The 10,154-nt window shown below is 39.9% G+C and overlaps 3 protein-coding genes across 4 annotated transcripts; all 3 read left to right on the top strand.

The window, feature by feature from the left end:
• The first annotated feature begins 196 nt into the window (after positions 1-196).
• On the top strand, positions 197-4,717 carry LOC130211226 (extracellular calcium-sensing receptor-like). 2 transcript variants are annotated; one of them, XM_056441955.1, is made up of 3 exons: positions 197-443; positions 2,290-2,413; positions 3,353-4,717. In XM_056441955.1, exons 1-3 carry the CDS (start codon positions 435-437, stop codon positions 4,258-4,260), a joined length of 1,041 nt encoding a protein of 346 aa, XP_056297930.1. In that variant the 5' UTR covers positions 197-434; the 3' UTR covers positions 4,261-4,717. The 2 variants fall into 2 exon arrangements, with proteins under 2 accessions (XP_056297930.1, XP_056297929.1); XM_056441954.1 differs by lacking the exon at positions 197-443 and having other exon boundaries at positions 2,100-2,413.
• LOC130211227 (extracellular calcium-sensing receptor-like) lies at positions 431-2,053 on the top strand. The gene is made up of 2 exons (XM_056441957.1): positions 431-925; positions 1,051-2,053. The coding sequence occupies exons 1-2, from the start codon at positions 662-664 to the stop codon at positions 1,852-1,854; spliced, it is 1,068 nt and encodes a 355-aa protein (XP_056297932.1). The 5' UTR covers positions 431-661; the 3' UTR covers positions 1,855-2,053.
• A 2,988-nt stretch (positions 4,718-7,705) lies between the features above and the next one.
• Positions 7,706-9,108, top strand: LOC130211230 (extracellular calcium-sensing receptor-like). Its single transcript, XM_056441960.1, has 4 exons — positions 7,706-7,861; positions 7,987-8,781; positions 8,890-8,975; positions 9,062-9,108. The coding sequence occupies exons 1-4, from the start codon at positions 7,793-7,795 to the stop codon at positions 9,084-9,086; spliced, it is 975 nt and encodes a 324-aa protein (XP_056297935.1). The 5' UTR covers positions 7,706-7,792; the 3' UTR covers positions 9,087-9,108.
• The last annotated feature ends 1,046 nt before the right edge of the window (positions 9,109-10,154 follow it).

Raw genomic sequence — 10,154 nt, 5'->3', positions numbered from 1 at the left:
AATGGTCATTTGTAGTGCTAGATATCAGCTTTGATTTGCAAGGCCCCAAGCTTTTTGGGAACCTCCCTCCTCCTGCCCTGCTCCACAGAGATGACACATCATTATTTTATTATTATTCGCATTGCTGGATCAAAATGTATAAATACCATTGCAAATATAGAATTACCCTTAAGGCACACATGATGCATTGGTTTAGCTCTCTTTGACAGTATGCCATCCACACAGAAGTGGCCAGAGCAGGGATGGGCAGTCTTACAACTCCTGCTAGTTGCATCTTTCTCTCAGACTAAGGAGCTGGTGTGCAGGCAAAGAGGGGTTCCTGAGAGCCCCCAGTTTTATAAGGATGGGGACATCATGTTGGGGGGCATATTTTCTTTCCACAGCAGCTGGAAAGACAGACAGGATACCTACCATCAAATGCCACTGCCACTGCAATGCACCAGGTAAATTATACACAATATATGTATTTTGATTTCAGAATATCTAAGAGAAAGTCCTTTTGAGTATTTGAAGTGAGAAATGCCTGTAATGTATACTAATACTTTTAAAATAATTGAATTCATGATGCTTTTGTTAATATTTCAAGAATATTTCATATTACAACAATGTATAACTGCCTGCATTAAGTCTGAATTTCAGAGAGTTCCAGTTTGCTCAGGCTATGCTCTTTGCCATTGAGGAGATCAATAACAGCACAGACCTACTGCCTGGAATCTCTCTGGGCTACGAGATGTATGATTCATGTGGCTCCATTGCCAGAGGTGTAAGGGTTGCATTGTCATTGGCTAATGGTAATGCAGTAGCATCGGCCACTTCCCAGGCACCATGTATCAGACTTTCCAATGTGCAGGCCATTATGGGAGAAACGTCATCTTCACCTTGCATGGCTATAGCTACTGTCATCGGACCTTTTCACATCCCAATGGTTGGTAAAATTGTTTCATTGTTATTTATTGGGAGAACAATATTATAATTGTTTAAATCTTCCAGCTGATCATAGCATTCTATTTAATATCTTTGTAGTGGTAAATCATTTCTCTTTTCTCTTAGATCAGCCATTTTGCTACTTGTGCTTGTCTCAGTGATAAAACCAGGTACCCATCCTTCCTCAGAACCATACCCAGTGACTACTACCAGAGCAGGGCCCTGGCCCAGTTGGTCAAGCATTTTGGTTGGACTTGGGTTGGAGCTATTAGAACAAATGATGATTATGGCAATAATGGCATGGCCACATTTATAGAAGCCGCACGGCGGCTGGGGATCTGTCTGGAGTACTCTGTGTCTTTCTTTAGAACATATCCACCAGATAAAATACAAAAGATAATTGACACTATCAAGACTTCTACTTCCAAGGTTATTGTGGCTTTCCTCAACCACATGGATATGGATGTGTTATTACATGAGTTGACTCATAACAACTTAACTGGGTACCAGTGGGTAGGCAGTGAGAGCTGGATATTTGATTCACAAATTGCGGCAATGGATAGGCATCACATTCTGGATGGTGCCATAGGCCTGTCGATCCCCAAAGCACATATCAGTGGCATTAGAGAGTTCATGTTGGATGTAAAGCCGCTCAATTCATCTAGTAATGAAATGTTTACAGAGTTTTGGGAAGCATTATTTAGCTGTAAGTTCAGGCAGTCACAGCCATCATCAGGACATCTGAGACAATGTACTGGACATGAAAATCTGACTGGAGTACAAAACAGCTTTACTGATATGTCACTGATGCCAATCATTAACAATGTATACAAAGGAGTGTATGCTGTGGCTCACACACTTCATAGTATTCTCAACTGTAAAGAAACCTGTAACAACACAGTGCCGCTTGATCCATATAAGGTGAGTTGAAGCCTAGCAGCGATAATATTGTTTGTCACTAAAACAAGGAAACTATTTTGTTCACATTTTGAAGTTAAGCCTATAACATGTATGTCAGATAATGTTCTACATCTTCTTAGATTTTACAGCTTCTGAAAAAGATTCAGTTCAAAACAAAGGACGGAGATGAGGTTTACTTTAATGAGGATGGAGACCCAGCAGCAAAGTATGAAATCATAAACTGGCAGCCTACAGAAAAGGGCCCTGTGGACTTTGTCACAGTTGGTCTTTATGATGCAACTTTACATGCAGGCAAAGAGATGAATATGCTAAATAGATCTTTAATATGGGCCCAAAACTCAAAAGAGGTATGATTCAATGCTATCCCTGAAGTTGTTGGAAACAGTGTATTTGAATTGTCCTAATTGCACATACATCTTTCTCATGGTTGTTCTGTTCATGCAGGTGCCTTTGTCAGTTTGCAGTGAGAAGTGTCCTCCAGGAACTCGCAAGGTCCTCCAGAAAGGAAAGCCAGTCTGCTGCTATGACTGTTTAAGATGTGCAGAGGGAGAAATAAGCAACATTACAGGTAAAGTAAAATGATACATGTAGAAAATAAACAAAGGCCTACAGTAATCTCTCACCTCCTCCTTGTGGTGCCTGATTATGCAAAATAGTTTTGTGCTCACCAACCAAAGGTTTGACATTTGACATGATCTCCCTCTGAAAATGCAATGAATGTATATTTAGAGTAGATACAATTGTTTGAGCAGCATCATTGAAAATGGACGTTTTAAAATATATCTTATGCTTAGAAATTAATCAAAACATTACAGATAATACCTATACATGATATTCTCTGTTTTGCAGAAAATTAAAAAAAAAAAAAAAAATCAAATTCATATTCTGGATTCACAAAGAATCATGCATTTATTTTAGCCTTATTTTTATGATTTATTGTTTATACTTAAACAGCTCAAAAAACTCAATATCTCTCTCTCTATAATAGAATATCAAGAAAAAAAGTATACTAGGGTATTAAACAAATCACCTTAAATTGTCTATTTAATCTTAAAAAACCTGCAGAACTTTTCTGAGCCCTGACAAACACTCAGCTGTTATAAAATTTTTTTTAACTTGGTCTTGGTCTGAGGAAATATTTAGGATTTTTTAGGTTTCTTTTTTTGTAAGCCATAATCAGCAATCAATAAAAGAATAAAATAAAAGGTCATATTTTTCAGTTTGTAATGAATGAAGATGAATGCATGACATTTTTTTTTTTTGCATTAATAAAGAAAAAAACTTTTATCACAATATTCTAATTTTCTGAGACAGTCCTGTATGTATTAGATCTTGTCCACATACAATCGAGATTATTCAAACTGATACGATGTAACCATCATAATACTATACATTTCTTACCTTGTAGTCATGTATTTTATGCAAAGAAAAAATTTAAATTTGAAATAAAATAAAATATAAATATACTTAGCAAATCCAACACCTGGTTTAATATACTTTTTTTCAGATTCTATCACCTGTTTCCGATGCAACCCTGAATATTGGTCAAATGAGAGAAGAGATGCCTGTGTGAAGAAGAATGCAGAGTTTCTATCATACAAGGAGATTATGGGAGCACTGCTCACTGCAGCATCGCTATTTGGAACATGCATCACTAATGTTGTGGCACTCATTTTCTTCTTATATAGAAAAACTCCTATTGTCAGGGCCAACAACTCTGAGCTGAGCTTCCTGCTGCTCTTCTCCTTGACTCTGTGTTTCCTGTGTTCTCTGACCTTCATAGGCCGGCCCACTGAGTGGTCCTGCATGCTGCGACACATAGCATTCGGCATCACCTTTGTCCTCTGTATCTCTTGTGTTCTGGGGAAAACTATAATGGTGTTAATGGCCTTCAGGGCCACACTTCCCAGTAGCAATGTGATGAAATGGTTTGGACCTGCACAGCAGAGACTCAGTGTTCTGTGTTTCACTCTCATACAGGTTATCATATGTATCCTATGGTTAACAATTTCTCCTCCTTTTCCATTTAAGAATTTTAAGCAATTCAAGGACAAAATCATCTTAGAGTGTGCTTTGGGTTCAGCTGTAGGCTTCTGGGCTGTACTTGGATACATTGGACTTCTGGCCATGTTTTGTTTTATTCTTGCTTTTCTGGGCCGGAAACTACCCGATAATTTTAATGAAGCTAAATTCATCACCTTTAGCATGCTGATATTTTGTGCAGTGTGGATCACTTTTATCCCAGCTTATATCAGCTCTCCTGGGAAGTCCAGTGTTGCTGTAGAAATATTTGCTATTCTGGCCTCTAGTTTTGGACTGCTGTTTTGTATTTTTATTCCAAAATGTTATATTATCCTCTTGAAACCTGAGAAGAATACAAAAAAGAATATGATGGGAAAGGGAGGAGAAAAATAATTCTGAAAACTGAAAACTATTTAATGCGTATTTGAGACTGGAACACATGTATATCATTGTATCTATCTTTCACCAGTCTAACCTATCCCTGTTGCTCTGTTTTGGTTTTACCTACTGCAACTGTACTGTTTTTCTTAATTTGAACAGTCCATCCATCCATTTTATTACACTTATCCAGGACTGGGTTGTGGTGGCAGCAGGCAAAGCAAGGTTGTCCCTTCTCTCAAAAAACCTTTCAACATCACTTAAAGCACGACTGCAGCTTTTTCACTGCTTCTCCCTTCAGGCAACTGCTCTGCTATGGTTTGATTAGTTTCTTTTGTCAAACCCTCACATATACTTCAAGTTTCATTAACGTCCACACCTCATATTCTAAGCATTTTTAATTTAGTTTAATTTGGTTCAACTGTTGACATTTGGTTTGTTTTGTGCAATAAAATGTATCTTTTTAAATTTGCATACGGTGTGTTTCCCTTTTGTTGTGGGTGTTTGAGCTAAGTATTCTCCATTTGGCTCATGTATGGGAATTTCCTCCCATACAAGTTTGTATATTCAGTAGAAATAGATTAGCTTTGGCATGTAGTTTTATCATGTCAGGTGAAACATCCTGTCTACGTTTCAGATCAGGCCAAAGTAATTTGATTGGGTTGAGGTCCGGGCTTTGTCGGTCTTCCAACTTGCCATGTATACATGGCTGCGTGTGTGATGTTGAAAGAGTGAAGGGTCTTCATCAAACTGCGATAAACAGGCAAAACATTTTTTTTTAAAAACTGATTCCCAACTAGGTGTTTTAGTACTGTGTGGGGTATTATTGCAGTTGGCACGTGGAAAGCTTGTGGACGACCTCAACTATTGAAAAAATAATACATATACAGTGCATCCGGAAAGTATTCACAGCGCTTCACTTTTTCCACATTTTGTTATGTTACAGCCTTATTCCAAAATGTATTAAATTCATTATTTTCCTCAACATTCTACACACAACAACCCATAATGACAAAGTGAAAACTGTTTTTTGCACATTTTTGCACATTTATTAAAAATAAAGAACGAAAACATAACATGTACATAAGTATTCACAGCCTTTGCCATGACACTAAAAATTTAGCTCAGGTGCATCCTGTTTCCACTGATCATCCTTGAGATGTTTGATTGGAGTCACAGATCTGGCGAAGGGTACAGAAAGATTTCTGCAGCATTGAAAGTCCCAATGAGCACAGTGGCCTCCATCATCCGGAAATGGAAGAAGTTTGGAACCACCAGGACTCTTCCTAGAGTTGGCCGCCCAGCCAGACTGAGCGATCGGGGGAGAAGGGCCTTAGTCAGGGAGGTGACCAGGAACCCGATGGTCACTCTGACAGAGCTCCAGCGTTGTTCTATGAAGAGAGGACAACCTTCCAGAAGGACAACCATCTCTGCAGCACTCCACAAATCAGGCCTGTTTGGTAGAGTGGCCAGACGGAAGACACTCCTCAGTAAAAAGCACATGACAGCCCGCCTAGAGTTTGCAAAAAAGCACCTGAAGGACTCTCAGACCATGAGAAACAAAATTCTCTGGTCTGATGAAACAAAGATTGAACTCTTTGGCCTGAATGCCAAGCGTCATGTCTGGAGGAAACCAGGCACTGCTCATCACCTGGCCAATACCATCCCTACAGTGAAGCATGGTGGTGGCAGCATCATGCTGTGGGGATGTTTTTCAGCGGGAGGAACTGGGAGACGAGTCAGGATTGAGGGAAAGATGAATGCAGCAATGTACAGAGACATCCTCGATGAAAACATGCTCCAAAGCGCTCTGGACCTCAGACTGGGGCAACGGTTCATCTTCCAACAGGACAACGACCCGAAGCACACAGCCGAGATAACAAAGGAGTGGCTTCGGGACGACTCTGTGAATGTCCTCGAGTGGCCCAGCCAGAGCCCTGACTTGAACCCGATTGAACATCTCTGGAGAGATCTGAAAATGGCTGTGCACCGACGCTCCCCATCCAACCTGATGGAACTTGAGAGGTTCTGCAAAGAAGAATGGGAGAAACTGGCCAGAAATAGGTGTGCCACGCTTGTGGAATCATACCCAAGAAGACTTGAGGCTGTAATTGCTGCCAAAGGTGCTTCAACAAAGTATTGAGCAAAGGCTGTGAATACTTTTGTACATGTTATGTTTTCGTTCTTTATTTTTAAGAAATGTGCAAAAATGTGCAAAAAACAGTTTTCACTTTGTCATTATGGGTTTTTGTGTGTAGAATGTTAAGGAAAATAATGAATTTAATCCATTTTGGAATAAGGCTGTAACATAACAAAATGTGGAAAAAATTAAGCGCTGTGAATACTTTCCGGATGCACTGTATGTATACTGTTTTTTAATTGTAGGCTGCACATAAAGCATAAACGGTAACATTACATCAGGAAGAACCAATGCATATCGGTTGTTTCCACAGTGGAGGCTTTAACAACAGGGCAGCTCAGGTGGGCGCCCTAGAGACGGAAAAGTAGCTGAGCAGGAATCCAAAGGTGGACGGTCGACTCGTGATTTCGCTGGACTTTGGCAGAGAGGGTGATCTGGAAGGGACAGAGGGACGTCGGTGGAGATGGGGAGCTGGTGATCCAATTGTTTGACAGCTGAGATTATTGACAGATGATCTGGCTGGGAATCCACAAAGATGCCATAAATGGTCATTTGTAGTGTGCTAGATATCAGCTTTGATTTGCTAAGGCCCACAAGCCTTTTTTGGGAACCTCCCTCCTCCTGCCCTGCTCCACAGAGATGACACATCATTATTTTATTATTATTCGCATTGCTGGATCAAAATGTATAAATACCATTGCAAATATAGAATTACCCTTAAGGCACACATGATGCCGCATTGGTTTAGCTCTCTTTGACAGTATGCCATCCACACAGAAGTGGCCAGAGCAGGGATGGGCACTCTTACAACTCCTGCTAGTTGCATCTTTCTCTCAGACTAAGGAGCTGGTGTGCAGGCAGAGAGGGGTTCCTGAGAGCCCCCAGTTTTATAAGGATGGGGACATCATGTTGGGGGGCATATTTTCTTTCCACAGCAGCTGGAAAGACAGAGAGGATACCTACCATCAAATGCCACTGCCACTGCAATGCACCAGGTAAATTATACACAATATATCTATTTTGATTTCAGAATATCTAGAAGAAAGTCATTTTGAGTATTTTAAATGAGGAATGCCTGTAATGTATACTAATACTATAAAAATAATTGAATTCATGATGCTTTTGTTTATATTTCTAAATATTTCATATTACAACAATGTATAACTGCCTGCATTAAGTCTGAATTTCAGAGGGTTCCAGTTTGCCCAGGCTATGCTCTTTGCCATTGAGGAGATTAATAACAGCACAGACCTACTGCCTGGAATCTCTCTGGGCTACAATATTTATGATTCATGTGGCTCCATTGCCAGAGGTGTAAGGGTTGCATTGTCATTGGCTAATGGTAATGCAGTAGCATCGGCCACTTCCCAGGCACCATGTATCAGACTTTCCAATGTGCAGGCCATTATGGGAGAAACGTCATCTTCACCTTGCATGGCTATAGCTACTGTCATCGGACCCTTTCACATCCCAATGGTTGGTAAGATTGTTAAATTGTTATTCATTGGGAAAACAATTTTATAATTGTTTAAATCTTCCAACTGATCATAGCATTCTATTTAATATCTTTGTAGTTGTAAATCATTTCTCTTTTCTCTTAGATCAGCCATTTTGCTACTTGTGCTTGTCTCAGTGATAAAACCAAGTACCCATCCTTCCTCAGAACCATACCCAGTGACTACTACCAGAGCAGGGCCATGGCCCAGTTGGTCAAGCATTTTGGTTGGACTTGGGTTGGAGCTATTAGAACAAATGATGATTATGGTAATAATGGCATGGCCACATTTATAGAAACCGCACGGCAGCTGGGGATCTGTCTGGAGTACTCTGTGTCTTTCTTTAGAACAGATCCACCAGATAAAATACAAAAGATAATTGACACTATCAAGACTTCTACTTCCAAGGTTATTGTGGCTTTCCTCTCCCACATGGATATGGATGTGTTATTACATGAGTTTTCCCACAACAACTTGACTGGGTACCAGTGGGTAGGCAGCGAGGGCTGGATATTTGATTCACACACTGCCGCAATGGATAGGCATCACATTTTGGATGGTGCCATAGGCCTGTCGATCCCCAAAGCACATGTCAGTGGCATTAGAGAGTTCATGTTGGATGTAAAGCCGCTCAATTCATCTAGTAATGAAATGTTTACAGAGTTTTGGGAAGCATTATTTAGCTGTAAGTTCAGGCAGTCACAGCCATCATCAGGACATCTGAGACAATGTACTGGACATGAAAATCTGACTGGAGTACAAAACAGCTTTACTGATATGTCACTGATGCCAATCTTTAACAATGTATACAAAGGAGTGTATGCTGTGGCTCACACACTTCATAGTATTCTCAACTGCAAAGAAACCTGTAACAACACAGTGCAGCTTGATCCATATAAGGTGAGTTGAAGCCTAGCAGCGATAATATTTTTTATGTAACTATAACAAGGAAACTATTCTTTTTAACATTTCGAAGTTTATGTCAGATAATGTTCTACATCTTCTTAGATTTTACAGCTTCTGAAAAAGATTCAGTTCAAAACAAAGGACGGAGATGAGGTTTACTTTAATGAGGATGGAGACCCAGCAGCAAAGTATGAAATTATAAACTGGCAGCCTACAGAAAAGGGCCTTGTGGACTTTGTCACAGTTGGTCTTCATGATGCAACTTTACATGCAGGCAAACAGCTACATCTGCAAAATAGGTCTTTGATATGGGCCCAAAACTCACAAGAGGTATGATTCAATGTTATCCCTGAAGTTGTTGGATACAGTGTATTTGAATTGTCCTAATTGCACATACATCTTCTCATGGTTGTTCTGTTCATGCAGGTGCCTTTGTCAGTTTGCAGTGAGAAGTGTCCTCCAGGAACTCGCAAGGTCCTCCAGAAAGGAAAGCCAGTCTGCTGCTATGACTGTTTAAGATGTGCAGAGGGAGAAATAAGCAACACTACAGGTATAGTAAAATGATACATGTAGAACATAAAAAAGTTCAACAATAATGTTTCCTCTCCTCCTGGTGGCAAGGGTATTAAATTGTTTGAGCAGTATCATTGAAAATGTAGATTTAAAAAATGATATATCATGCTTTCTTATTAAGAAATTAAACAACTTAAACAAAACATTACAGATAATACCTAGATATAGTATATCTTGTCCCTCATAATACTATCCATTTATTATCTTAGTCATATCATGTATGCATTAAAAAAAGCAAATTAGAAAAATAATAAAAGATAAATATACTTAGCAAATCCAACACCTGGTTTACTTTACTTTTTCAGATTCTATCACCTGTGTGCGATGCCACCCTGAATATTGGTCAAATGAGAGAAGAGATGCCTGTGTGGAGAAGAAGGCAGAGTTTCTATCATACAAGGAGATTATGGGAGCACTGCTCACTGCAGCATCGCTATTTGGAACATGCATCACTAATGTTGTGGCACTCATTTTCTTCATATACAGAAAAACTCCTATTGTCAGGGCCAACAACTCTGAGCTCAGCTTCCTGCTGCTCTTCTCCTTGACTCTGTGTTTCCTGTGTTCTCTGACCTTCATAGGCCGGCCCACTGAGTGGTCCTGCATGCTGCGACACACAGCATTCGGCATCACCTTTGTCCTCTGTATCTCTTGTGTTCTGGGGAAAACTATAATGGTGTTAATGGCCTTCAGGGCCACACTTCCCAGTAGCAATGTGATGAAATGGTTTGGACCTGCACAGCAGAGACTCAGTGTTCTGTGTTTCACTCTCATACAGGTTATCATATGTATCC

The sequence above is a fragment of the Pseudoliparis swirei genome, chromosome 20 (assembly GCF_029220125.1).
Source record: "Pseudoliparis swirei isolate HS2019 ecotype Mariana Trench chromosome 20, NWPU_hadal_v1, whole genome shotgun sequence".
In the NCBI taxonomy this organism is placed as follows: Eukaryota; Metazoa; Chordata; class Actinopteri; order Perciformes; family Liparidae; genus Pseudoliparis; species Pseudoliparis swirei.
Note: the sequence above shows the minus strand (reverse complement) of the source record. Positions and strands in the feature narration are given on the sequence as shown.

Coding starts and splice junctions, on each gene's coding strand:
- LOC130211230 (XM_056441960.1), top strand. CDS start 7,793: ATGGGAGAAACGTCATCTTCACCTTGCATGGCTATAGCTACTGTCATC. Junction 7,862..7,986: donor GACCCTTTCACATCCCAATG/GTTGGTAAGATT, acceptor CTTTTCTCTTAG/ATCAGCCATTTTGCTACTTG. Junction 8,976..9,061: donor GATGGAGACCCAGCAGCAAA/GTATGAAATTAT, acceptor CTTTACATGCAG/GCAAACAGCTACATCTGCAA.
- LOC130211226 (XM_056441954.1), top strand. CDS start 2,203: ATGCTATCCCTGAAGTTGTTGGAAACAGTGTATTTGAATTGTCCTAAT. Junction 2,414..3,352: donor AGAAATAAGCAACATTACAG/GTAAAGTAAAAT, acceptor ACTTTTTTTCAG/ATTCTATCACCTGTTTCCGA.
- LOC130211227 (XM_056441957.1), top strand. CDS start 662: ATGCTCTTTGCCATTGAGGAGATCAATAACAGCACAGACCTACTGCCT. Junction 926..1,050: donor GACCTTTTCACATCCCAATG/GTTGGTAAAATT, acceptor CTTTTCTCTTAG/ATCAGCCATTTTGCTACTTG.